Source organism: Peromyscus eremicus, chromosome 9 (genome assembly GCF_949786415.1).
Source record: "Peromyscus eremicus chromosome 9, PerEre_H2_v1, whole genome shotgun sequence".
In the NCBI taxonomy this organism is placed as follows: Eukaryota; Metazoa; Chordata; class Mammalia; order Rodentia; family Cricetidae; genus Peromyscus; species Peromyscus eremicus.
This window is the reverse complement of record NC_081425.1, coordinates 89,474,416-89,501,746: the sequence shown is the minus strand read 5'-3', so window position 1 is coordinate 89,501,746 and position 27,331 is coordinate 89,474,416. Positions and strand designations below refer to the sequence as shown.

At 47.4% G+C, this 27,331-nt stretch overlaps 1 protein-coding gene across 1 annotated transcript in view; it reads left to right on the top strand.

The window, feature by feature from the left end:
* Galnt15 (polypeptide N-acetylgalactosaminyltransferase 15) overlaps nt 1-27,154 on the top strand; it is a 48,480-nt gene extending 21,326 nt beyond the window's left edge. The window contains exons 4-10 of the mRNA XM_059274069.1: nt 10,067-10,234; nt 11,942-12,059; nt 14,843-15,037; nt 17,397-17,528; nt 17,914-18,018; nt 20,734-20,877; nt 24,595-27,154. Of these exons, the coding sequence (XP_059130052.1) occupies nt 10,067-10,234; nt 11,942-12,059; nt 14,843-15,037; nt 17,397-17,528; nt 17,914-18,018; nt 20,734-20,877; nt 24,595-24,741 (1,009 nt within the window). The 3' untranslated portion in view covers nt 24,742-27,154. The remainder of the gene's footprint in view (nt 1-10,066; nt 10,235-11,941; nt 12,060-14,842; nt 15,038-17,396; nt 17,529-17,913; nt 18,019-20,733; nt 20,878-24,594) is intronic.
* The last annotated feature ends 177 nt before the right edge of the window (nt 27,155-27,331 follow it).

The window sequence follows — 27,331 nt, the reverse complement described above, 5'->3', positions numbered from 1 at the left end:
CAGCCTTGCTTTGATCCTCATCACGCTGTCTTCCCACTCCCTCTCCGCTGCTTCCTGAGTCTGACCTGTCCATCATGCCCCTCAATGTGAATATCCTAACCAGAAAACCTAACCCTGGTAACCAGCTCACCTAGGAGTGTGGGGAGGGGCTCAACCATTCACCACCCCTGCCGCCCAAGCAGGCCTGAGACACCACAGGACCTCCTGGCCCCCAGCCAGATGGAGCTCTCAGCACCAGACCTCATGGTTCCTATTCTTGCACTCTGTGGCTTAAGATGGGGGTAATCACACAGAAGAGAAAAATTTCTAAACCAAGACCCAGTTGGCCCAATACACCATTTGGCCCGTTCCATGATGGACGTGCTTTTGGCCTGCATTCCAATAAGTAAAGGTGTTGTGTGCTAAGTGTAGCACCAGACTGAGGGCAAGAAAAGTTCATCAAGCCTACAGGGAGGCCATCTTTGATTCTGTTCCATGTACCAGCTCCCTCAAAATCCTGGAGCTCTAGCTGATCAGGTTTCTGGACCATTCCCTGTGTGTGATCCCCACCCTGGTGTAGCAGATGGGCGACTGGGGTACCTTGGAGATCATCGTGCCCTGCTCATAATTTCACATTGCAAACCCATTTGGGAACTAACGTTGTTGTCTCATGTCCCACTCTTCAGTGATTCCCCTCCCTGCCCTGTGCAGTGGCTCAGGCCGGTGCCCCTGCTTTCTGCTTCTGTTTCTAGAGGAGGGAAGCTGAGGCTCAGAGAGGTGAAATCGTGTGCAGAGTGTGAAGGACAGGCCTCTGGTCGGGCTGTCTGGTACCAACTGTGATCTCTTCTTAAGAACCCCTGAAGCCGTTCAGAGAGAAATGGCCTCCTTTGTTCTTTCCCTGGTGCTGGGACATGTTAAACACGGATGTCATCCTTCACGCCAGCGTCTTCCATGAGTGCCAGCTCAGAGCTCCTTTGTCCTCCCTGTAGGTGGAGGCAGAGGGATGCAGCCGAGCCTCAGCAGTCCTTGGCTGTTATACACGTGACACCCTCAGAAATTCCAGTAGCCTCTCTTCCACCCTTCATGTTGTCTGCTTGTCTCCCTCCCTCCCCTCCACCCCACTCCGCCCGTGTGTGTGTGTGTGTGTGTGTGTGTGTGTGTGGTGTGTGGTGTGTGGTGTGGTGTGTGTGTGTGTGTGTGTGTGTGTGTGTGTGTGTGTGAGATGCCTGCCCCCAGAACCTCTGGTCTTGGGTGTTTGATGTGGCCTTCTCCTCACATGCCCACTGCTCTGCTCTCTGGGATTCCACCATCTTTTTATCCCCTCACAAACTTCATGGCTCCTGGCCCCTCTCTTTCCTCTGGCCCACCTTGTCCAGCTCATTGAGAATCTGAAAGAAAGTCACCTCCTCAATCTGAGTGATCCTCTCTGGACTCTACACAGCGACACTGAGCACTGGGCAAGTCTAGGATCCCCTTTCCAATCTGTGCTTCCTCGGGGATTTGGCCCATCAGCTCTTCTGAGCCGCCTGACACCTGCTCACACCACACCACACCACACCACACCACACCACACCACACCACACCTTAGTGAAGTGAAGCTTCTCTGGCCTAAGTGCTGCTCTAGAGAGAAGGGGGGATGGGGCTGCTGCCTCTGAGCCTGGGTCGGAGACATTCTGTGGACCCAGTGTCTCCAAAGGAGGAAAAAATCTCTAGGTGCTTCCATTACCCAGGTGCAGTGGGAGTCCAGAGGGGACAGGGTGGCAGCCTGCTTTGCAGAGCCATAGTTCCCCCACACCCTGGTCAAAGCATCTGGAGTCCATTACCAGCCCTGGTCCCCTGATCCTGACAGTGACTAGCTCGGCCCCTAGCCATGTGGCAGCTTTGAAACGTTTATTGCTCAGCATCCTCTATTGCCCTCAGACATTTGTCATGGAGACTGGTTATGTTGTTAGAAGGCAGTTTTCTTTCCTAGTGTTACAGGTTTATTTATTTCATATGTGTGTGTGTGTGTGTGTGTGTGTGTGTGTGTGTGTGTGTGTGTGCAACACAAGTGTGCTGTGACCACAGAGACCAGAAGAGGATGTCAGATCCTCTGGAGTTGAAGTGAAGGCTCTTGTGAGCTCCTGACATGGGTGATGGGAACTGAACCTGGATCCTCTGAAAGAGTCACAAGGAAGAGTCTTAGCTGAGCCCTCTCTCCAACCCTGGAGTAAGATGTTTCAGTGTCTTATTTTATTTAAGGAAATTGTAAAAGTAAATATGCAGTTTTACACATGTGTAGTGTTTGAGGTGTTCTCTAGGGCTGAGTGGTGCACTATCCCTATAACTGTAGAAAACAACCCTACACAAAAAACAACTGGTTTTGCGTGGTCCTGGGATGCTGACCGACGGATGGAAGCTTCCTTATAAAACAGCAATGTGAAAGGCCAAGGGTATCTGCCATACCCACCTTCCAGCTGCCTTGTGCTGTCGGCCAGCTCTAATGCCTAACCAGCAAGGCAGAGAAGCACACCTCTAAATAAGGGGACTTCTGAAGGAAAGGGGCGCTCTCTAGGAAGAGCTAAACAACTGTCATCCCAAGTTGTTTCCCGCAACTGACTGCCCAGGGCCCTGTCTGAGGCATATCAAGTTATATGCAGATATAGTAGAGTGCCATACAGAAGACATACAACACGGGCTACATTTTTTTTTTTTTTTTTTTTTTAATTTTTATTTTGCAATATAATTCAGTTCTACATATCAGCCACAGATTCCCTTGTTCTCCCCCCTCCCGCCCCCCTCACCTTCCCCCCAGCCCGCCCCCCATTCCAATCTCCTCCAGGGCAAAGCCTTCCCCACAGACTGAGATCAACCTGGTGGACTCAGTCCAGGTAGGTCCAGTCCCCTCCTCCCATGCTGAGCCAAGGGACCCTGCATAGGCCCCAGGTTTCAAACAGCCAACTCATGCAATGAGCACAGGACCCGGTCCCACTGCCTGGATGCCTCCCAAACAGATCAGGCCAATCAACTGTCTCACCCACTCAGAGGGCCTGATCCAGTTGGTGACCCCTCAGCCATTGGTTCATATTTCATGTGTTTCCGTTTGTTTGGCTATTTGTCTCTGTGCTTTATCCGACCTTGGTCTCAACAATTCTCTCTCATATAAACCCTCCTCATTCTCGCTAATTGGACTCCCAGAGATCCACCTGGGGCCTAGTCATGGATCTCTGCCTCCAGATCCATCAGTAGTTGGATGAGGTTTCTAGCACGACAATTAGGGTGTTTGGCCATCCCATCACCAGAGTAGGTCAGTTCGGATTGTCTCTCGACCATTGCCAGCAGTCTGTTGTGGGGGTATCTTTGTGGATTTCTGTGGGCCTCTCTAGCACTTTGTTTCTTCCTATTCTCATGTGGTCTTCATTTACCATGGTCTCCTATTCCTTGTTCTCCCTCTCTGTTTTTGATCCAGCTGGGATCTCCCACTCACCCAAGCTCTCTTTCCCTCGACCCTCGCCCTTCACTACCCCCACTCCTGTCCAGGCTGTTCATGTAGATCTCATTCCATTTCTCTGTCGTTGGGCGATCCCTGTGTCTTTCTTGGGGTCCTGTTTTCCAGGTAGCCTGCCTGGTGATGTGAGTAGCAGTCCAGTCATCCTTGTTCCACATCTAGTATCCTGTTATGAGTGAGTACATACCATGTTTGTCTTTCTGAGTCTGGGATACCTCACTCAGGATGATTTTTTCTAGATCCATCCATTTGTCTGCAAACCTCATGATGTCATTGTTTTTCTCTGCTGAGTAGTATTCCATTGTGTATATGTACCACATTTTGTTTATCCATTCTTCAGTTGAAGGGCATCTAGGTTGTTTCCATGTTCTGGCTATTACAAACAACGCTGATATGAACATAGCTGAACAAGTGCTCTTGTGGTGTGGTTGAGCATTCCTTGGGTATATGCCCAAGAGTGGTATAGCTGGATCTTGGGGGAGATGGATTCCCAATTTTCTAAGAAATCGCCATATTGATTTCCAAAGTGGTTGTACAAGCTTGCATTCCCACCAGCAGTGGAGGAGAGTTCCCCTAGCTCCACATCCTCTCCAGCATAAGGTGTCTTCAGTGTTTTTGATCTTAGCCATTCTGACAGGCGTAAGGTGGTATCTCAGAGTTGTTATCTGGTCTTGATTTAATTTAGGTATGTGGTACCTATCCAGAAAATTATCCATTTCTTTTAGGTTTTCCAGTTTTGTGGAATAGAGGTTTTTGAAGTATGACCTGATGATTCTCTGGATTTCCTCAATGTCTGTTGTTATGTCCCCCTTTTCATTTCTGATTTTGTTGATTTGGATGCTCTCTCTCTGTCTTTTGGTTAGTTTGAATAAGGGCTTGTCTATCTTGTTGATTTTCTCAAAGAACCAACTCTTTGTTTCATTAATTTTTTGTATTGTTCTCTTTGTTTCTATTTTATTGATTTCAGCTCTCACTTTGATAATTTCCTGGCATCTATTTTTCCTGGGAGACTTTGCTTCTTCCTGTTCTAGAACTTTCAGGTGTGCTGTTAAGTCACTAGTGTGAGATTTCTCCAGCTTATTTATGTGGGCGTTTAGTGCTATGAATTTCCCTCTTAGTACTGCTTTCATAGTGTCCCATAGGTTTGGATATGTGGTGTCTTCATTTTCGTTGATCTCTAGGAAGTCTTTAATTTCTTTCTTTATTTCTTCCTTAACCCATTGGTGATTCAGGTGGGTATTGTTCAGTTTCCATGAGATTGTAGGTTTTCTGTAGTTTTTGTTGTTGTTGAAATCCAACTTTAGACCATGGTGGTCTGATAGAACACAGGAGGTTATTCTAATTGTTTTGTATCTGTTTAGATTTGCTTTGTGACCAAGTATGTGGTCGATTTTAGAGAAGGTTCCATGGGGTGCTGAGAAGAAGGTATATTCTTTTTTGTTAGGATGGAATGTTCTGTAGATGTCGATTAAGTCCATTTGAGTCATGACATCAATTAAGTCCTTTATTTCTCTGTTAAGTTTCGATTTGGGGGATCTGTCCAGTGGTGAAAGTGGGGTGTTGAGGTCTCCCACTATTAATGTGTGGGGTTTTATATGTGATTTAAGCTTTAATAATGTTTCTTTTACATATGTGGGTGCCCTTGTGTTTGGGGCATAAATGTTCAGAATTGAGACTTCATCTTGGTGGATCTTTCCTGTGATGAGTATGTAATGCCCTTCTTGATCTCTTTTGATTGATTTTAGTTTGAAGTCTATTTTGCTGGATATCAGGATGGCTACACCCGCTTGTTTCTTAAGACCGTTTGATTGGAAAGTCTTTTCCCAGCCTTTTATTTTTAGGTAGTGTCTATCTTTGAATTTGAGATGTGTTTCTTGTATGCAGCAGAAAGATGGGTCCTGCTTTCGTATCCATTCTGTAAGCCTATGTCTTTTTATAGGTGAATTAAGTCCATTGATATTGAGGGATATTAATGTCCAGTGATTGTTCATTCCTGTTATTTTTTGGTGGTGATGTGTGTGTACTTTTCTTCGTTGGGGTCTACTGCTGTGGCTTTATCTATTGCCTGTGTTTTCGAGGTTGTATCTGACTTCCTTAGGTTGGAATTTTCCTTCTAGTGCTTTCTGTAGGGCTGGGTTTGTGGATAAATATTGTTTAAATCTGGCTTTGTCATGGAATGTCTTGTTCACTCCATCTATGACGATTGAAAGTTTTGCTGGGTATATTAGTCTAGGCTGACATCCATGGTCTCTTAATGTCTGCATTACATCTGTCCAGGACCTTCTGGCTTTCAAAGTCTCCATTGAGAAATCGGGTGTTATTCTGATAGGTTTGCCTTTATATGTCACTTGGCCTTTTTCCTTTGCTGCTCTTAATATTCTTTCTTTATTCTGTACGTTTAATTGTTTAATTATTATGTGGCGAGGGGACTTTTTTTGGGGGTCTAGTCTGTTTGGTGTTCTATAGGCTTCCTGTATCTTCATAGGCATTTCCTTCTTTAAGTTGGGAAAGTTTTCTTCTATGATCTTGTTGAATATATTTTCTGTGCCCTTGAGTTGGTATTCTTCTCCTTCTTCTACCCCTATTATTCGTAGGTTTGGTCTTTTCATGGTGTCCCAAATTTCTTGGACATTTTGGTTCATGACTTTGTTGACTTTAGTGTTTTCTTTGACTGATGAATCTATTTCTTCTATTGTATCTTCAACGCTAGAGATCCTCTCTTCCATCTCTTGCATTCTGTTGATTATACTTGCATCTGAAGTTCCCAATCGTTTTCTCAGATTTTCTATTTCCAGCATTCCCTCTGTTTGTGTCTTCTTCATTTTTTCTATTTCCCTTTTCAGGTCTTGGACTGTTTCCTTCATTTGTTTCATTGATTTTTCTTGATTTTCTTTCAGTATTTTATTGTTCTCTTCCAGGACTTTATTGATTTCTTCTAATTTGTTTGCCCTTTCCTCTAATTGTTTACAGTGTTCTTCACATTTTTTTGTCTTTTCCTCTACACGAGCCTCTAGCTTCTTCATGATGACATTCATAAGGCTATTTTCTTCTGCTTCTTCCAATTTCTGATGTTCAGGTCTAGGTGTTGGAGGAGGGCTAGGGCCTGGTGATGGTGTATTACTATTCATTTTGTTGTATGTGTTTCTGCCTTGACGTCTGCCCATCTCCTTGTGGTTCGTTCCTGGCCTTATCCGCACACTTGGTTCAGAGCTGACAGATTCAGGAAGTCTCTCTCTCTTGTCCAGATGGGAGCTCTCTTGTCCAAATTGGAAGTCCGGGGCAGGATGGAAGCTCTTGTTCAGAAGGGAAGTCCGGGTGAGGATGGGTGCTCTCCTCTCTCTCTATCTCTCTCTCTCTCTCTCTCCTCCAGATGGGAAATCCACGGCAAGATGGGAGCTGGGGGCCAGCCTCTAAGTCTCAAGAAGAGGCTTGGGGCTCAGGTGGATGGGCGTGGGGGCAGGGCGTGGAGACTGCAGGGTCTGCCAGGGGTCTTGGAGAAGGAGATCCTTCCCGGTGGGGCTAGAAGGGCACCTGCCCGGGGACCAGAACCTGGGGCCAAGTTGGGCAGGTCTTCCCCGGAGTGGCTGGTGCCCAGGGATGGGGTCCGGGGCAAGCTAGGGCACTCACCTGTGCTTCAGAAGGGAAGTCCTGGGCAAGATGGGAGCTGGGGGGCCTGGCCTCTAAGTCTCAGGAAGAGGCTTGGGGCTCAGGCAGATGGGCGTGGGGGCAGGGCGTGGAGACTGCAGGGTCTGCCAGGGGTCTTGGAGAAGGGGATCCTTCCCAGTGGGGCTAGAAGGGCACCTGCCCGGGGAGCAGAACCTGGGCCCAAGTTGGGCAGGTCTTCCCCGGAGTGGCTGGTGCCCAGGGATGGGGTCGGGGGCAAGCTAGGGCACTCACCTGTGCTTCAGAAGGGAAGTCCGGGGGAAGATGGGAGCTGGGGGCCGGCCTCTAAGTCTCAGGAAGAGGCTTGGGGCTCAGGCAGATGGGCGTGGGGGCAGGGCGTGGAGACTGCAGGGTCTGCCAGGGGTCTTGGAGAAGGGGATCCTTCCCGGTTGGGGTAGAAGGGCACCTGCCCGGGGACCAGAACCTGGGCCCAAGTTGGGCAGGTCTTCCCCGGAGTGGCTGGTGCCCAGGGATGGGGTCGGGGGCAAGCTAGGGCACTCACCTGTGCTTCAGAAGGGAAGTCTGGGGCAAGATGGGAGCTGGGGGCCGGCCTCTAAGTCTCAGGAAGAGGCTTGGGGCTCAGGCAGATGGGCGTGGGGGCAGGGCGTGGAGACTGCAGGGTCTGCCAAGGGTCTTGGAGAAGGGGATCCTTCCCGGTTGGGGTAGAAGGGCACCTGCCCGGGGACCAGAACCTGGGCCCAAGTTGGGCAGGTCTTCCCCGGAGTGGCTGGTGCCCAGGGATGGGGTCGGGGGCAAGCTAGGGCACTCACCTGTGCTTCAGAAGGGAAGTCCTGGGCAAGATGGGAGCTGGGGGCCGGCCTCTAAGTCTCAGGAAGAGGCTTGGGGCTCAGGCAGATGGGCGTGGGGGCAGGGCGTGGAGACTGCAGGGTCTGCCAGGGGTCTTGGAGAAGGGGATCCTTCCCGGTTGGGGTAGAAGGGCACCTGCCTGGGGACCAGAACCTGGGCCCAAGTTGGGCAGGTCTTCCCCGGAGTGGCTGGTGCCCAGGGATGGGGTCGGGGGCAAGCTAGGGCACTCACCTGTGCTTCAGAAGGGAAGTCCTGGGCAAGATGGGAGCTGGGGGCCGGCCTCTAAGTCTCAGGAAGAGGCTTGGGGCTCAGGCAGATGGGCGTGGGGGCAGGGCGTGGAGACTGCAGGGTCTGCCAAGGGTCTTGGAGAAGGGGATCCTTCCCGGTTGGGGTAGAAGGGCACCTGCCCGGGGACCAGAACCTGGGGCCAAGTTGGGCAGGTCTTCCCCGGAGTGGCTGGTGCCCAGGGATGGGGTCCGGGGCAAGCTAGGGCACTCACCTGTGCTTCAGAAGGGAAGTCCTGGGCAAGATGGGAGCTGGGGGGCCTGGCCTCTAAGTCTCAGGAAGAGGCTTGGGGCTCAGGCAGATGGGCGTGGGGGCAGGGCGTGGAGACTGCAGGGTCTGCCAGGGGTCTTGGAGAAGGGGATCCTTCCCAGTGGGGCTAGAAGGGCACCTGCCCGGGGAGCAGAACCTGGGCCCAAGTTGGGCAGGTCTTCCCCGGAGTGGCTGGTGCCCAGGGATGGGGTCGGGGGCAAGCTAGGGCACTCACCTGTGCTTCAGAAGGGAAGTCCGGGGGAAGATGGGAGCTGGGGGCCGGCCTCTAAGTCTCAGGAAGAGGCTTGGGGCTCAGGCAGATGGGCGTGGGGGCAGGGCGTGGAGACTGCAGGGTCTGCCAGGGGTCTTGGAGAAGGGGATCCTTCCCGGTTGGGGTAGAAGGGCACCTGCCCGGGGACCAGAACCTGGGCCCAAGTTGGGCAGGTCTTCCCCGGAGTGGCTGGTGCCCAGGGATGGGGTCGGGGGCAAGCTAGGGCACTCACCTGTGCTTCAGAAGGGAAGTCCTGGGCAAGATGGGAGCTGGGGGCTGGCCTCTAAGTCTCAGGAAGAGGCTTAGGGCTCAGGCAGATGGGCGTGGGGGCAGGGCGTGGAGACTGCAGGGTCTGCCAGGGGTCTTGGAGAAGGGGATCCTTCCCGGTTGGGGTAGAAGGGCACCTGCCCGGGGACCAGAACCTGGGCCCAAGTTGGGCAGGTCTTCCCCGGAGTGGCTGGTGCCCAGGGATGGGGTCGGGGGCAAGCTAGGGCACTCACCTGTGCTTCAGAAGGGAAGTCCTGGGCAAGATGGGAGCTGGGGGCCGGCCTCTAAGTCTCAGGAAGAGGCTTGGGGCTCAGGCAGATGGGCGTGGGGGCAGGGCGTGGAGACTGCAGGGTCTGCCAAGGGTCTTGGAGAAGGGGATCCTTCCCGGTTGGGGTAGAAGGGCACCTGCCCGGGGACCAGAACCTGGGGCCAAGTTGGGCAGGTCTTCCCCGGAGTGGCTGGTGCCCAGGGATGGGGTCGGGGGCAAGCTAGGGCACTCACCTGTGCTTCAAAAGGGAAGTCCTGGGCAAGATGGGAGCTGGGGGCCCGCCTCTAAGTCTCAGGAAGAGGCTTGGGGCTCAGGCAGATGGGCGTGGGGGCAGGGCGTGGAGACTGCAGGGTCTGCCAGGGGTCTTGGAGAAGGGGATCCTTCCTGGTTGGGGTAGAAGGGCACCTGCCCGGGGACCAGAACCTGGGCCCAAGTTGGGCAGGTCTTCCCCGGAGTGGCTGTGCTTCAGAAGGCGGGCTACATGTTTTAATTAAAACAGTCATGTTACAAAGTAAAAACAGCTGAAATTAATTTTAATAGTGTAAACACAGTATATCCAAAATATAATATCAGCATGTAATCAATATAAAATTTACTGAAAGTTTTTCATCCTTTTTTCATATTAATTCTTCTAAATTGGGATTCTTACCTGAGACAAAGCACAGTTTCAAGGCTAACAGGTATGAATGGCCTGTGGCTGCTGCCCTGGGCCACACATTACATAGATCTTGTTTCTGTCCCTCAGCTAGTGAGTGGTCTGCATCGTAGTTTGACCCTCTGCTCTTTCCAGGAGCCGAGTGGTGTCTCCAGTCATAGACGTGATTGACTGGAAGACACTTCAGTACTCTCCAGCCAAGGAGCCACAGCGAGGGGTGCTGGACTGGAAGTTGGATTTCCGATGGGAGCCCCTGGGGGAGCAGGAGCAGAAGGCCCGCCCATCCCCCATCAGCCCTATCAGGTGAGCCCTGCCACAGCCTGCCTGTCCCTGAGCTCCACACGGGGACGGTAAGCCATGTCACCTGAGTCCCAGTTTCCTGATGACAGCGCCTAGCACACAGGGTTGGTATGGAAACCAAACAAGCCGACGTGTAAAAAGCGTTCAGCTAGCTACAATGCTTCCGTCATCATGATATCAATGAAGTCCAGTGAAGAGAGCCAGGGAAGCTGTCTTGCAGAAGATTCTGTCCAGGGTAAGAATGAGGAAGAAGCTGAGCTGACCTTGACCCCAGATAACACAACTCCTTGGTCTCAGGTTCCTGCTCAGTGAGAAGGAAGACTTAGCTGGCCGAACACTGTGACACCATAATTCTCAAAATAGACAACAGCTTTGAAAGTTGCTACTCCCGTGTTTGGTTTCTGAAAAACTGTTTTATTTAAGTAGGTTTTTTAATTAGAAATTTTCTGCCGGATAACAAGCCATTTCAAATTTAGTGTGTAAAACAACAGCTATTCTCCAAGCTCACAGACTATATGGGTCATGAGTTCTGGAATGGCTCAGCCAGGCTGACCGTCTCTACTTCACTGTGCCAGGATACATACAGATTAAATTCCCAACATCATGACGACGGAAATCCAGGGTAGCCAGCTCCTAAAACCACCTACTTCCCTGATACGCTAAGCTGGGTGGCTGGTCCATATCTGCAGTCCACAACTGATAACCGCAAAACCCAAAGCCCTCTGAAAACCTTGTTTATTGTCATAATGCAGTGGGCAGCAGATGTGTACCTGAGGGACATGGTGCATGAGCCCACTCTGAGTAGTTACATGCTGACTGAAGAAGTTTCTATGCACCCCACTAAAGGATGTAATGACCAAAGCTGACAGGCAGTACGTCATGGAGGCCCCTTTCTAAAATCCAAAAATTCTGAATTAAAACAGTCACCAGGAGCCAGGTGTTGGTGCACACCTGATATCAAGAGTTTAAGGCCAGTCTGTGCTGCACAGTGAGACCTTGTCTCAAAAAACAAAACAGAAAAGATAAACAAGCAACAACAACAAAGAAAAACAGCAGGGGCTGGAGAGATGGCTCAGCGGTTAAGAGCACTGACTGTTCTTCCAAAGGTCTTGAGTTCAATTCCCAGCAACCACATGGTGGCTCACTACCATCTGTAATGAGATCTGATGCCCTCTTCTGGCCTGCAGGGATGCATGCAGACAGAACACTGTATACATAATAAATAAATAAATCTTAAAAAAAAAAAAAAAGAAAAACAGCAGCACTATGAATTTCAGAGAGGAATAGTGAACTCAGATCTGTTCAGCTTTGTATTTAAAAATATGGCAAGTACAATGCCTGGCACTGTATGTAACTCTTCATTTCAATCCCCACAAACCACAACTGTGAGCTGTTTTGTTTGTTTGTTTGTTTTGTTTTGTGGATGGTTGTTTTATCCCAGTTAGAGGTGAGGAAATCAAATGGAGAGAGGTAACATATCTTGGGTCCTCTGGAAGAGCAGCAAGCACTCGTAACTGTTGAAACATCTCTCCAGCTCCCAGTTCTTTTTATAAAATTCTTGGATTCCAGTCTTGTGGATCAAAATGTTGAACTCCACCAGAGCCCGGAGTCGGCAGTCTCACTGGCTGGACCTGCCTCTGGGAAGCCCCACCCAGCCTGTTTCTGAGTTTGGGGTTGCACTGTAGTCTCTTACGTGACTTCTCTGTACAGGAGCCCTGTGGTACCCGGAGAGGTGGTGGCCGTGGACAGACATTACTTCCAAAACACCGGAGCTTATGATCCTCTCATGTCACTAGAGGGTAGTGAAAATCTTGAGATGTCCTTCAAGGTAGGTTCTATGTCAACAGTGAACATGGTGTTATCTCTGGAATCATGTATGTATGTATGTATGTATGTATGTATGTATGTATGTATGTAGTCAGCTCAGAGGCAGACATTAGAAAGGGCAGATGTTGGGAATAAACTTGTGGGTAAATTATATAAAGTCATTGCAACAAGATAAGACAAACCTTCTGTCTCCGCCCAGACCATGTCTCTGGTGAGCTAACTTGACTTTACTCTCAGCCTCCTCTGTGAACTTGACTTTCAAGATCCTCATCAGGAGGAGAAGATGTACTATCAGTCATTCACATCTCAGTGAAGGCAATCCAGAGCTTCTGGCACGTTCTCCGTTCGTGGTACCCTTAGCATCTAGGGGATCTTTTACAGCACCCACCAGCCAGATGTGAAACCATTCTTGGCACTGAGTAGTTCCATCCAAACAATGGGTATTCTCTTGGTTTAGGACCTGCTGGGCTTAGCTGGCCTCTCCACCCCGGGAACCATGTGAACAGCCATCACCCACACTTCCTCTTCCACACAGGTTCTAGCATTGTACTTGCCTTTCAGTCACACCCACTGCCCCAAACCCAACCCAGCAAAGTTGTCTATCATCTAACACGGGTAGACCAATCTAATGTGGATATGGGAATTACATCAAGCTTGTAGTTTGCACAGTGTCCAAGTTTGCTATTTCTCTAAAAAAATGAAAGATGCCTGCAGTGCTCTCTGAGTCCTCTGAAGTATCGTGGGGAGTAGAGTTTGAGAACCCCATGCCCTATTGAGAGCCGCTGGTAGTGAAAGTCCATGAGAGTATACAGCAGTGACAACTAGAGTTCAGAAGGTCAACCTATCAGAACCAAGGGTTCTGTTAGAGGAAACCATCACGCAAGGTGTTATGGGATTACTGCCTTTTGAATGAACTGGCTGTCTCTTGTTGTAAACTTCTTGTGCAATAACAGCTATGATTCTCCCCATTTACCATGCATCCCCATGTTGTTGTACATGTAATCTCACAATTGCATCTCAATCTTGGGCACAACTTTCCCTATACATTTGGGGTAACTGGACAACTGTCCCCAGCTGTGTTTGTTTTTCTTTAACATATATCTGGCCAGGGCCATTCTCCAGACAAAAGTATTTCAACAAAGATACATTTTTCCAAGGACAAAACTGCACACAGATAAACATTAGCTCATCTCACTCACAGATAGAGAAAAGAACCACTAACAATTAAATCCTCAACCCCTCACCTTCACCCCGGGTTATTTACACAGGACCCTAATTTAAGAGATTTACTGCTTACATTCCTGGGATGAAATTTTAGCCATTTGCTAGATACTGAGTGAAGGCAGTTACTTCCCACTGACCCAAGGAGATTGCCTCCAGGCCAGGCAGGCAATAGGTGCCAAGCTTCTTTCTTGTGCAAATTAAGTTTTTATTCCTCCTCAGCCAGGTGCTATTCCTAGATTTTCTCCTCAGCAATTACTGTGAGTGAAAGTGCTTTTACTAACCAAATACTACAGCTCTGACAGAGGTTGCTTAGCCACCTAGCATATGCCCCCCTCCCTATCAGAAAGCAGCTGCAGCCGGGATGAGCGGGAAAAGTGGTGCCAAAGACAGTTTACTTTCTTGTGACTTACTGACTCCTAACATTCTACCTAGCCATTTCTAGATTATAGTTTGAGCACATAAATCCCTAATTGGTCTTAGCCTTTAGTTGACCCTACCAGAGAACTCCCCTTTAGTCACTCCCTTTTTGGGTTGTAATTGGAAGCTGACAATTAATTGCTTTATGTGTGGGTCCTTATACCTCTCTCTGCGACCCTGAAAACTTCAAGCCTCACATTGCTTTACCAAAGAATTACTGTGTGGGTATATATACTGGTTCTCTGAGAGCACTGGGAGAAGAGGATTGATGGAGAAGAACAAAGATGAGGATGGAGATGGAAAGAACTAGGTAGAATGATGAGAGAACAGCAGAAGGGACTGAGACCAGGAGGGACTGAGAGCAGGAGGGAAAGAGAGCTAAATAAGAGAGCAGAAAAGAAACTGCAGATAGAATTACCATGGAAGAATAAAGTGAATGGACTAAAGAACTCAGTGTGCTTAGATTCATTGAATATCCCTCAGATTAGAATCCTCAGCTGGTTGTTAGACTCTTCCGCGGACCCTGGGAGCAAACAGTATAGGCTGGACCTAATATTGTTTGCGTTAATGCCCAGTGTGTTTTTAGTTCTTGAACCACAGCCTGTCCCAGCACTATTCAAGTGTAAGTTCTGTCACCAAGTATAGAATGAAGGGTTCTTGACAGTGAGCAGTGGGGACCTGGGAGAAGCTTCTGGAAGGAGTGAAGAAGGCTAAGGGAGTTGTGCTTTCATCTCTAGTGTCTTTGCAGGAGACATCACGGTGTTTTAGAAATTCCCTAGCCACTGCCTACATATTTTCCCTGGGAAAACATCCTCTGGTGTGTGTGTGTGTGTGTGTGTGTGTGTGTGTGTGTGTGTGTGTGTGCTGATCCTGCTTTGCTTTGTGTGCTGACTCTGCACATGTTTCCAGGAGGCATGTTCAGGCAGGTGCATGGGTGTCAGCCACCACCCCTCAATTCCATCCTGGGACAACTGCCCTCTGTCCCTCCCTCTTGCTGCCCTGCTGCCCACACTCTTGGATGGAGGAACTGCAATCTGGGGATCTGAACTGGTCATTCTGGCTTCCGACTTCCTGGTTTTCTGCCAGCTGTTCACAGACAGGGAAGTAGAAGAAAGAGCCATTCACCTTCTCCTTCTGTGACAGGCCTGGCTTTGCGGTGGCTCTGTTGAAATCCTTCCCTGCTCTCGAGTGGGACACATCTACCAAAGCCAAGATGCCAGCTCCAGGACTGACCCTGAGGTCATTCTGAGGAACAAGGTCCGAATTGCTGAGACCTGGCTGGGGTCCTTCAAAGAAACCTTCTACAGGCACATCCCAGAGGCCTTTGCCCAGAGCAAGGTAAGGATGGGCTATTAGAGTCTTTGATCAACATAAGGTCACCAGGTTAAGGTCGGCCAAGAAGAACCCTCTCCTTTCTTTCTGGTTTGAGCTTGCTTGAGTTGGCCCTCTGGAGTGCCCTTTCTACCTGGTGGGGCTGTCCTCTGTCCCTCTCATCACCTCCCTGGAGTACCACTGTTGACCTCGTCCTCTGTCTCTCTCATCACCTCCCTGGAGTACCACAGTTGACCTCGTCCTCTGTCTCTCTCATCACCTCCCTGGAGTACCACAGTTGACCTTGGCCTGGAATTCCCAGACTGCTATGGGATTCCGTGAACAGGAGGCAACCTTTCCCCACAAGGCCAGAGGGGAGGTGGGTCCAAATAGGGGATGAGTCACATCTCTGAGCGTTCTTTCATCCTGAGTGGCGATCAAGGGTTAAGAAATATCCAAGACAAAGAATAGATCTGAGTATAAAAATAAATATGAAGACTCAAAAAAGCCAGAGAAAAGTTGAAATTTTAAACAGGTAGTTAAATGTCCCCCAGTTCACTATTGGTCGGTCAGTTCCTGTGCAGTGATACACGCGTGATAATGAGCTACAGGCTGCCATTACACTCTCTGCACTTCAAGTAGGGTCCCAAAAGAGTAGCACAGTTGGGAAACTGTTCCTGCAAGTCCCTCAGCAGCCCACTGCTGGACAGCATAGACGAAGGCAGGGTCCTTAGAGAGACACACCCATGCCCACTACACGCAGGGAAGTCAGAGAAGAGTGAGGCATGAAGGGGGCCCCAGAACTCCCTTTTCTTGAAGTCCTCAGGATTTTGTTTTTCTTTATCCAGACCCACCCCCTTCCTACAGCAGACTGACCTACAGACAAGTCTCAGAACTCATTGAATGTATGTCTGTTTGTCTCTTTAATGGGAGATGACACTCAAAATTTCAGTTCAATCCCAAGGCCTCGGTAGGCTAGAGTTCTCCCTGGGCCACCCTGAGTGACTCCAAGCATCACCCAAAGTAGCATCCACTCTCTTTGCCCACAGGAGGGACCCCACTACTGTAGCTTCTGGTTGGGTTTGTAGAGAAGCATTGGAGATGGAAGGGCAGTTCTCACCAGGACTCCACTGAACCCTAAATCTGACATCTCGGAAGTACTCCTCAGAAAAGGCAGTACTTCAGCTATGGCTGCATGGGATCACTCAGACACCAGAGGAGGGCTTGGAGGAAGATGCTGAGGCCTCTGTGGGCTGAGCTAAAGAGTTTAGGCTTTACCCGCTTGACAGTGGGGAGTAGGTACCCTTCTACAGAGTTCTATAAGTACCACAGAGCTGCTGCAGATTTTGATCCCTGGGCTTTCTTTAGGCTGGAGCATCACTGGTGTGGGTTTTTTTTTTTTTGTTTTTGTTTTTTCCTTTCATGTAATGGATGTCTATTACTAAATTTTGTCTTTGCTTTCAGAGGACACTTGTTTAATATCAATACAGACTTCATTTATAAAAAATCCATTAAAGAATTAAATATATCCAGGCTTCTGATGTACCTAGCCAACCTTCCACTAGACAGGCTCATTAGAACCCAGCACGCCGGATGAGGCCAGCCTAATACAGCATGCATTTACAGCCTGCTTGGCCCCACTGCATCTTACTAAAAACCAGAGACCACCAAGGCAGAACACTGACATGGACATCACCCCCTCTCTTTTTTATTTCCCCTTTCCCATCCCTCCTTCCTCCTTTCCCACACCCCTCTCTCCATATTTGATTATTCCAACCCCTCCTCAAAGCTTCTCTCTCCCAGGAAATTTATACTAACCTTCTAGAAGGGTTTTTTCCTATCTTACCAACACAGCCTAAATCACTAGACTAGTGTTGAGGGCCGGTGTCCACCCTCCTACGGTTGTTTATAAAGGGAGGGGCCAGTGTAGCCTGAATGAATGGTTCATCGATGGAGAAAGCTGACACTCAGGGAGGAAGAAAAATCAACCTGCCTTTCCTCAGCCTCTGCCCTCGCAATTTCCCAACTTACTTCGCCTCCGCTACCCCTGGGCCAGCTCATGGTACATCCCAGGTGCAGAGCCCATCATTTCTTCACATTCCAGAGAAAAGACTTTAAGGCATAGACACCATGGTTTTCATAGGCTGAAGATTTGGGGGTCTGTGAGAAGAGGTATACCGCTTCTAATCTCTCTGGTTCCATCTCTCTCTAGAGAAGTTACTGACTCCGTACCTTCTAAACCTCTCTCAGTATATGAGCTTTCCTCCTGTTTGCAATCCTGTCCTGATCCTTCTGCCTCTTCACGTCTACCTCTATTCCTCCCCTACTTTGTGGGTTTTGGGGACGCTTTCCTGGCTTCACTCCCCATGTCCTTCTCCAACGGCAGGTTGCGAAGCCAGACTGCACGGAACGCCTGAAGCTGCAAAGGAGGCTGGGTTGTCGGACGTTCCACTGGTTTCTGGCCAATGTCTACCCTGAGCTGTATCCATCTGAGCACAGACCCAGGTTCTCTGGAAAGGCAAGGCATGGCCCAGGGGAGGTGGGAAAGAAAGGAGAGAGAGGGTCACTTGCCAAGACAAGAATGTTCATCCTTTACACTGGGCAACCAGGCTCAGCAGGGTTTCAGAGGCCTTTGGACTCCCCATCTCTGCCTCCCTGCCAGCCAGAAGAAAGCAGCAATGTTACCCTGTAACCCATGCCAGATCCCTTCACCAAAATGCGTGTGGCCTGACTCCCCCTGAAGGCTTGTGTCTTAAGATAACTGATTTGGGCTTGACCCAGTTCACTGTGACTGAACCACACACTTTGGGATAAGGTTTAAAGTGGACAGAGGGTTAGAATCTGCTCCATGGCATCTTCACAGTGGAGGTCAGATTCACATCTTTGTGGATGTTCACTTTCAGCTCCACAACACTGGACTTGGCTTCTGTGCAGACTGCCAAGCAGAAGGCGACATCCTGGGCTGCCCCATGACATTGGCCCCTTGCAGTAACGACCGGCAGCAACAGGTGGGTGATGATGCTTCGCTGGGAGTGGGTGCTGTTTCCTAGGATGCTCTTCAATTCCCTTCAGAGTAGCTCCTCTCTGTGGTCCCATGTCCATGACAGGCTGCGGTCTCGCACTGTGATGACTTGTCACAGGTCTGCCCACATCATCCTCACCTTAGATCCGGACCAGCATCAAAGAACGGAGCATCTAAGGAATGTCCACCTTAGATCCTCCAGGCTTGAGGAAGGGTCCAAGGGTCTGAGGAGAAAAGAAGTAATGGAGTCGGGAGAAGGGTCTAGATTCACATGGACTCTTTGGTCATTAGGAAGGTCACTGTGATCCTTGGAGTGTGTCTTATTTGCTTCAATTTTTCATCATAGGAAAAACTGACCAAGGTAACAGAAAGCTGTCCATCCTGGTTGAGAGGTCATGGGTCCACTTCTTTTCAGAACTTGAATAACTTCTCAGTGTAGACTGGCCCCAGATCTGATACACACTGTCATGGGGGGTCCTTTGAATTGAGCTGTCATACTTCAAAGTTACCTAATGAAAGCAAACAACAGTTAAGTGATACCCAGAGAGCCCGAGGAGAAGGGGGAAGCATCTCCATGGGAAGTTTGGGGTCTAGCCTTGCAGTGCCAGCCAAGAGAACTGGGGACAGGCTCAGGGCCTGGACAGAACACAGGGAAGGAGTTGGCTCAGAATTCACTTGGTCTCTTCCATCTGTGAACTTCACCATTCTTTCCTAAAATACCAGTGGGCATTCATACCAGATATATTAGTGAGCTTTCACATCTCTAGGCTCTAAATACCTGACAGAAACAAGGGAGGAGAAGTTTTGTTGCTGTTGTTATTGTTTTGTTGTTGGTGGTGTATTTTTTTAGCTCACGGTCTCAGGAGAATTTCAGTTTACTGTGAGAAGGCCATGGCCCTGGAAGTGACTTGGTCTATGGTGGCAGAAACATGAGACATTTGGTAGCTTGTTCACATGGTGCAGACTAAAGAGCAGAGAAAGCAAGCCAGGTGCACATATTCCTCAGAGGCTTACCTCTAGTGATCCGCTTCCAGCAGTCAGGCCCCACCTCCTAAGGCCCCCCACAGCCTTCAAAGCAGGGCCATAAGCTGGGGAATGTGAAGCATTAGCCCATGGAGGATGCTTCATGTTTAACCCACAGCACTAGACACAAGAGATGAGCCCATGAAGAGCCAAGTGTGGAAGTCACATGCTAGGGGGACAGCTGTCACCATCTCGACTGCCATCTAGAGCCAGGTTTGAATCAAGTTCCCACTGGCTGGCTGTGAGATCTTAGCAGGCTTTTTATCATCTGCCTCTCGGTTTCTTCACGTGCTATGGGCTTCCTTTAGACAAAGAGAATATTTGTTCTGTGTATTCTTTTTTTTTTTTTATTAGTGAGGTCTTCTGGAGCCTGTAATATTGGAAAGTCAATAAGCTGACTCCCCTGCCGGGGGGGACGGGGCAACTAGATATGTGCTGGATAAAAAGAATATGAAATGCCCCTTTCCATGAACAGCTCATTGAGTTTGCAAGAAAGAAAAGGAAATAAATAACCAAGAACTAAAACTCAAGTGGCAAATAAAAATAGAGCCATTTGTGTGAGCTGGGCTTCCTTGAGAGGTGACAAGGCCCAGTGGCCACCTACCTCTGGAGCTCAGCAGCGTGGCTGCAAGCAGGGAGAAGCAAGGAGGGCCCAGCTTCTGCTCAGGAGAGATGAGGTTTGGAATGAGACTTTGTATTACCCGGCTTTGACCATCACAGGGTAGCCGGTGCTTGCTAAGCTTCACTAAAAATATCTCCCCATGATCACAAGGAAACGAGGAAGTCATTTGTCACTACAGATGGGATTTAAGATGTAGGAAAAAAATTACTCTCCCTTGAGAGTCACCCACAAGCCTCTGAGATGTGCTTAGGGTTCAAATTTATGCTAACTGTGCTGTTTGGGAATTTTCAAGTATGGAAGACCACTATATTTAATTTGCAAATTAGCAGGGCCTAATGCAAATTGAAGATGTGATGTCTCTAATTCGACAGTTATTATGAATTTCAAGACAGTGGCAGCAATGCTTAAAGTGAATAGATTGAACCAAGAGCATGAAACTGTTCTGAACACAGGGCTCACATAACTGAGCAGGCTGCACATCCATGATGCCTGTGCTGTCTCAGAGTCCCACAGTTAACATAAAAATCAGTTCGGACTGCATCCGGCAAGAACGAACAGAAGATAGCTTTGCCAAAACATGCCATCCAATTGGTAAGCCTCACAGTTAAAGCCCCTGTGTAAAGGTGCACACAGTTCAGCTCTCTAAAATCCTGGAGGCAATGGGGATCATGACAGAGACAGTGGGAACCATGACCAAGAGTCCGCAGACACCACAGACAGCAGGGAAATTAGCGACAGCGAAGATGTCTCTAGAAGGAAATCAACCTGGGCCTCAGGGATCCCTCACTTGCCCTTCCAGCAGTGCTCACTTAGCACTTGCAGCCTTTTAAAACAGCCTTATCTGCACACAGACAATAGCAGGGATGCCACAGATGCATGCCCGGATGTGGAAATAGGAACGCGAGGAAGCCCAAGGTGCTGGGACTTCGAACCCAGGAAGGGCCTTGCTGGCCGCCCCTGTGGAATCTGAAGAGTGCAGCTCTGCTGTGTGTTCCTTTGTCTCCTTTGGAGAGGGTGTCTTTGGGGCTATGCTAACTGCCACCCCCTCTACCCCAGAACCTGCAGCACACCAGCAGGAAGGAGATTCTCTTTGGCAGCCCACAGCGGTTGTGCTTCGACATCAGAGGAGAACAGGTGATTCTGCAGAACTGCACAGAGGAAGGCCCCGCCATCCATCAACAGCACTGGGAACTCCAGGAGGTAATTAATTCCGGAAATGCTAATCACAAGGAACTTCCAGGCAGCTGATCTTGTTAGCATGGCAGCCTGGGCTCTTCCAGGACATCAGGTACTCTCCATGACAGTACTTCTGTTGTTAAGCTTGACACTGGGGTCTCTGGTGGAAGTAAAATCAACCCAGCCTATGGAGGTGTACTAATTTGTCACTACACCTTGACAGGTCATTAGCTTGGACCACAGGAAGGATGGTGTGTTATGCCCAGATCGCAGGGACCCCCAAAAGACCACCATGGAGACCGAATCCTGCATGTAAAAGCAAAGAGCCTTTATTTCAAGCATGGAGCTTGGTCCCTCTGTTTGTCTGACACAGCGGTGAGAGCAGAGAGCCCTGAACTCAGGTGGGGCAGAGTTTTTACCATAACACAGGTTGGGGTGAGGGGATTTCCAGGGTCCAGGACCCTGATTGGCTGACAATTGTCTAGGGGTATCTGTAAAACAAAAAATAGGTGTGTGCTAGACTCAAGACCACCTTACCTAATGGTTGGAATGTTTGGGATGTCAGGTACTTCCTCACCCCTGGGTAGGTCCCTGGGTGGTATCAGCTTAATGCTTTTCCTGGATCTGGGTGTTACCTGCCAGTAAGCCTGTCACAGAAGCTGTGTCTAGGCCTCTAAGCCTGTCATGGCTGCTGTGTGGTCAAGCTATTTTGGGGCCCCTTCACAGGTGGAGCATGTTACAGAAACAATTGGATCACAGGTGGGATGGTGGAGCATGTTACAGAAACAATGACTGGCTGTGTAGGTTGAGGAGTGATGCAAAGCAAAATTTAAAAGAAGTAGATATTGATATATAAATATGTAGCTGTTGGAGCTGGAGAGATGACTTAGTGGTTAAGAGCACTGGCTGCTCTTCTGGAAGACCCAGGTTCAATTCCTAGCCCCCACTTGGAGGCAAGCAAACTCCAGTTCAAGAAGGTCCAATGCCCTCTTCTGGCCTCTGCTGGCACTTCGTGCAAATGGTGCACAGGTTAACACTCAGACATCCATACACATAAAATAAAAATCAATCAATATTTTTAAAGTTAAAAATATAAATATGTGGCTATCATTTTCTTCATTCCATTGTGAACATTTCATTTTAGTCCTACATATCCTGTAAGGAAGTTCTAGAACCTTCCCAGAGGACATACACCAACAGAGAGAAAATAGGGGGACTTAAGTACTTAGGGTAAATGAGCTAGCCCCAGGTACAAAATTGAAAAAGGACCAGTACTGCAGCATGACTGTGGACTTGACCATGAGACAAGTTCTTGCTGCAACAGAACAATCAGGAGAAGGTCCCAGAACCTCAGTTCCACCATGAGTCCCTCTTATTCTGTTCTAGTGAAGGTCTCTTTGGCCACCATCCCTCGGTCTCAGCACCAAGGTCACTGTAACTGGAGTTTTCTCCAGTCCCACTCAGACCCGCAGCCACTCAGACTCAAATAAACACACAGACACTTATATTATTTAAATCGTTTAGCCTAATGGCTCAGGCTTCTTGCTAGCTAGATCCTACATCTTAAATTAACCATTTCTATAAATCTATACCTTGGCACATGTCTTGTGGCTTACCGGTATCTTACATGTTGCTACTCATGGCAGTGGCTAGCAGCATCTCCTCCTTCAGCTTTTTACTTCTCAGACTCCTCCTCTCTCTTTGTCCCACCTATACTTCCTGCCTGGCTACTGGCCAATCAGCACTTTATTTATTAACCAATCAGAGCATACAGAACATCCCACAACAGGTCACTATATCTACAATATGTGTCCATACAGTTTCCTCCATTCCCATCCTTCCTGAGCTGATTCAGTGTACCACTAAGAAAAAGATAGACTCATTTACAGTTTTTCTTCTCTTCAAATTCTGATTGGGAGTAAAGAGGGTAAAATTAGTAGAATTCTGTACAGGTGATTCATAGAGCAGAGAAGAGGAAAATCTCATCATGGAAAATTTAAGTTGAATTTTCAACAAGCAACCAAAACCGAAAGATCAGTAAGACACACATGGCCTATTTCCAGGCATTAAGAAATGAGATGTGAGCCAGGTGGTGGTGGCCCATGCCTTTATTCCCAGCACTGGGGAGGCAGAGACAGGTGGATCTCTGTGAGTTTGAGGCCAGTCTGGTCTACAAGAGTGAGTTCCAGGACAGCCAAGGCTACACAAAGAAACCTTGTCTTGAAAAAATTAAGGAAAAGAAATGAAATGAAACTGGGACTTTAGTCCTGTGATCTAGAGCAATTGCCCATTAAATGTAAGGCCCTGGGGCCAGTGTCCAGACTCGTAAGGAGGAATATATATGAAAGGTATCATTCAGCCAGAAAAAGAATGAGGCACTATTTTGATGGACTATTTATAATATAAAAGCATTGCAGGCAATCTGAACATCTATCTATATCTAAATAGAAAGCATGGACACACAATTATCCTAAAGCTTTTCACTTAGAATTACTTACTTTCTAGAAGTAATTCCACATAATGAAATATTACTCAGCCTTAAAGTAGAAGGAAGTCCTGTCATATGGTACAAGAGTGACCCCCAAGGCCATTAAACTAGATTAAATAACACATAAACATAAACACATCCCAAAACTGTATCATTCCACTTAATGCATTTTATGTAAAGCAGTTAAAGCCATAGATGCATGGTGGTTACTAGTGGCTGGGGAAAAAAGAAAGGGGGAATTATTGTTTAATGAGTAGAGAGTATCTTTTTTATAATAAAAAAGTTATGGAAAACTAATATATTCAACTTTTCTAAACTTTATAGTTGAAAATGCTTTAAAAGTGCCACATTTTAGTGTGTTTTTACCACAGTAAAAAGAAAAAAAAAAGGAAATGACTTACTAGTTTTTACTACAACATGAATAAATCTGAAAAACATGCAAAATGAAAGAGGCTAGTTATAAAGGGACCATACTACACAATTCTATTTATATGAAATGTATAGAATACCGAGTGCATGACCACTGAAAGGAGGCTAGTGATTCTGGGTGGCCAGAAGAAGGGAGGAAGAGCAAATGACTGCTAATGGGTAGTGATGTCTTTGGGAAGTGATGGAAATGTTCTGGAATATACTAAAGACAACTAGTTTGTGTATTGAAGCAGTATGTATTTTGGAATGTCTCAATAATGAGCAGGAATTTATAACATTATGGCTAAAGATGTTTAATTTTGTAAAGAAATTAGATTTTTCTTGTAAGGGGATGTTATGGTCAGTATTGAATCTGGTGGAGTCCAGTCATACCTTTCATTGGGCCGATCTGATTAGATCTTCAGGATAGCCTCTCAGTCTTACTCTCTACTGCATCCTAGTGGTCACAATTCCAAATTGCAGGATTAGCAGAGGGTGGCATTAATGAAACCCTTCTGAAAGCAGAGATTCCTGAATGCAGTGATAATAGTGATTCTGACAATACATCACAAAGAGTGAATACACCTTATCCAGGGTTACCTGACCAGAACTTTCCAAGAAATGACACCAGCAATACAAATAATTGGGTTTATGACTCCTTATGGTTGAATGACATCCAAATTTTAGGGTAATTTAAATTATATTTTCTATTAACTAAAAATTCTACCATTCCTTCCAGGCTAATTCCTATCACCTCTGTTAGTCTTTTAGTGCTCAGCAGAAATCTTAAAAATGTCCTCCTTTGCTGACTTTGTCAGAAATTGGCTCCTTCTTTCTCTTTTCAGGATGGAATGATCATCCACATTCTTTCTGGGAAATGCATGGAAGCCGGGGTTCAACCAGACAATATGGATCTGTACTTGAGTCAATGTGATGGTAGAAGCAGCCAGCTGTGGCGATTCGACCAGGTCCACCCTGTGGATGAACGATGAGAAACAGTGATGAAGAGCAAGACAAACACTGAGCATCACCTTTCTGCTCCTGTGTGTCCCGAGCCAGTCCCCTGCACCTGGGCTTCTGGTGTAGGAGAGAAGAAAGTGCCATAAAAGAAAGCATAGAAAAATCTCTCCTTGTACCTTATGGCACTGATTGTTGGCTGTTGTTTAGAAAGAAAAGCAGTGGCTTCATTGTCTTCATCACCAGACATAATCGTCATGAAGTAGTGCAGAGTCTTTTCTTTCCCTACTGAGCATTAACACTTGCTTTTATCCCTGACTGGGGAAAGAGGCATAGGCATTGTCTGACAGCACTTCCAAAAGACATCAAATGCAATAGATAAATTTCTTCAATCTCACACAGCACTTACTTGGATGCTGTATGTGGCCAGTCATGAAAGTTAGAGCGCAGTGTATTTAATGGCCTGGCAGTCCCAACATTTTGATTAAGCTTGCTAGAAGATGTTTTGTATTCATTCATTGAACCCTAGCTCAACAGGAAGCAGAAGGGAATGGAGAGGAATGGGGTGGGGATGGGAAGAAGAAGGAAGAGAGATTTGTCCCCACTCTTCAGCTCAGGTTGGCCCACAGAAGAGTCAACAGATCTAGGTAAGATGTTTTCATCTTCAGGATAGTTCTCTTGAAACTCTCTACCTCCATTCACCTGCCCTCACCTTCTCTGGCTTAGTTACCCACAAGCAGATTTCCTCTCAATGTAGCCCTTCTTCAGTCACTAGTTCTGGAAGGATCAACACATCTGCGCATTCTCGTGAACAAAGGTACCAGGGTAGATAAACTCTCTTAATGCCCTACTAGGAGAGCTGTGCTGGCTTGCCGAGATATAACAACGTTTGAAAAGGGGCAACCCTCTCTTGAGGGGAATGCCAGCATCAGAGCCCAAATCCTTACACAGCAAAAACAGATTTGGTTATTAAATGTTCCTGATGCTTACCAGGGCCATCTATGAACCCACAAAGATTGTCAGGGCCCCCCTAAATGTGGCTTCCTGTTAAATTCTCACAGTTGAGGGAAATCCACCTCAAGCAGAGCAGAACCAAGGCACAGCCACAAGGGTTGCTGAGTGAGTTAGGATGCAGTTGAGGAAAAAACAAAAAATATTCTTGCTCATTTCTCTCTGGATGGAATTAGCTCTCTATATGGTAAACTTAGAAACTTTGCATTAAAGATGCCTTTGATCTTTGGGCTATTGTTTTAAATAAGAACTGGGGAATAAGTTTGTGTTCCTAAAATATCCGACATAATATGTATTCCTTCTCCAACTTCCATGTCAATGCCCACTGTGTTTCTCCCGCCTTAGAATCTCTCTAGACTAACGCTATCCAGTATGATGACCACAAACCCAGTGTGGCCATTTTGATGGAAATTCACTACAATTCAGGAAATTTTCAAACCATTCCTTGATTGTACTGGCTACATTTCAAGAGTTCAGTAGTCAGCTGTGGCTAATGGCTACCGAACCTGAGAACAGAGTTCTGAAATATCCCACCGACACAAACAGTATTACTGAATAGCACTAGCTAGACCAATTCCTGTGTAGGGAAGAGATTTTAGCCACCATCTTCTTACTTCAGATCTGTCTGTATTTAAAACAAATTCTTCTAACATGTTGAGGCAGGGACGGATCTTAAAATTTTCAAATGACCACCTTGTAAAGGGCAGTAATGATTGAAGAACAAACATTTTTAAAGATCTCTATTCTGAAATGAACTCTGTTATTAGCATTGTGAGTATTTGAAGCTGTTAGGATAAATTAATATAGTTAAACAAAAGACTAGATTTTGTTGTGTGAGTTGTACTTCACGGTGATTAACAAAAGGACCCAGATGGCTTATCTGTTAATTGTTGTAACAAAAAAGAATGTGGTATTTCTTGCTTCTTTTACTATCCCCATGATTCATTATTTTATTACAGGAATGGCTGTCAACTCAGTCCCTGGCTGGTACTTATAGAACCTAAATTTAAACAAAACAGACATGTGGTGATATATTGTGTCCCCCAATATATTGTGTACCCTAATAAAGCTTATCTGAAGATCAGAGGAAAAAGCCAGCCACTATAGTAAACATAGAAGTCAGGCAATGGTAGCACACACTTTAATCCTAGCATTCAAGAGGCAGAGATCCATTCTGGTCTTTGTGAGTTCAAAGCCACACTGGGAACAGAGCCAGGCGTGGTGGCACATGCCTTTAATCCCAGCACTAACCATAGAGGTCTGGAGGTCTGTACAGACAGACAGACAGGAAGTGATGTAGCTAGGCAGAGAGAAGTGAGATGGCAGGACAGAAACGCATATAGGCATGGGTATACAGGAAGTAGGTCTCTTTGGAAGGTGAGGAGTTAGTGAGGTGAGGTTGGCTGTGGCTTGGCCTGTTCCTCTGATCTCTCAGTTTTTCACCCCAATATCTGGCTCCAGGCTTTTTTTTTATTTTATTAATAAGACCGTTTAGCAATTAGTCTGACACAGACACATCTGTTTGTTTCTGAAAAACAACCTTCTTACAGTGTAACTAGTGTTTGGATTCTTATCAGTGGTCCAGTTAGAAGGAAAAACTTGGCAGTCAAGGGA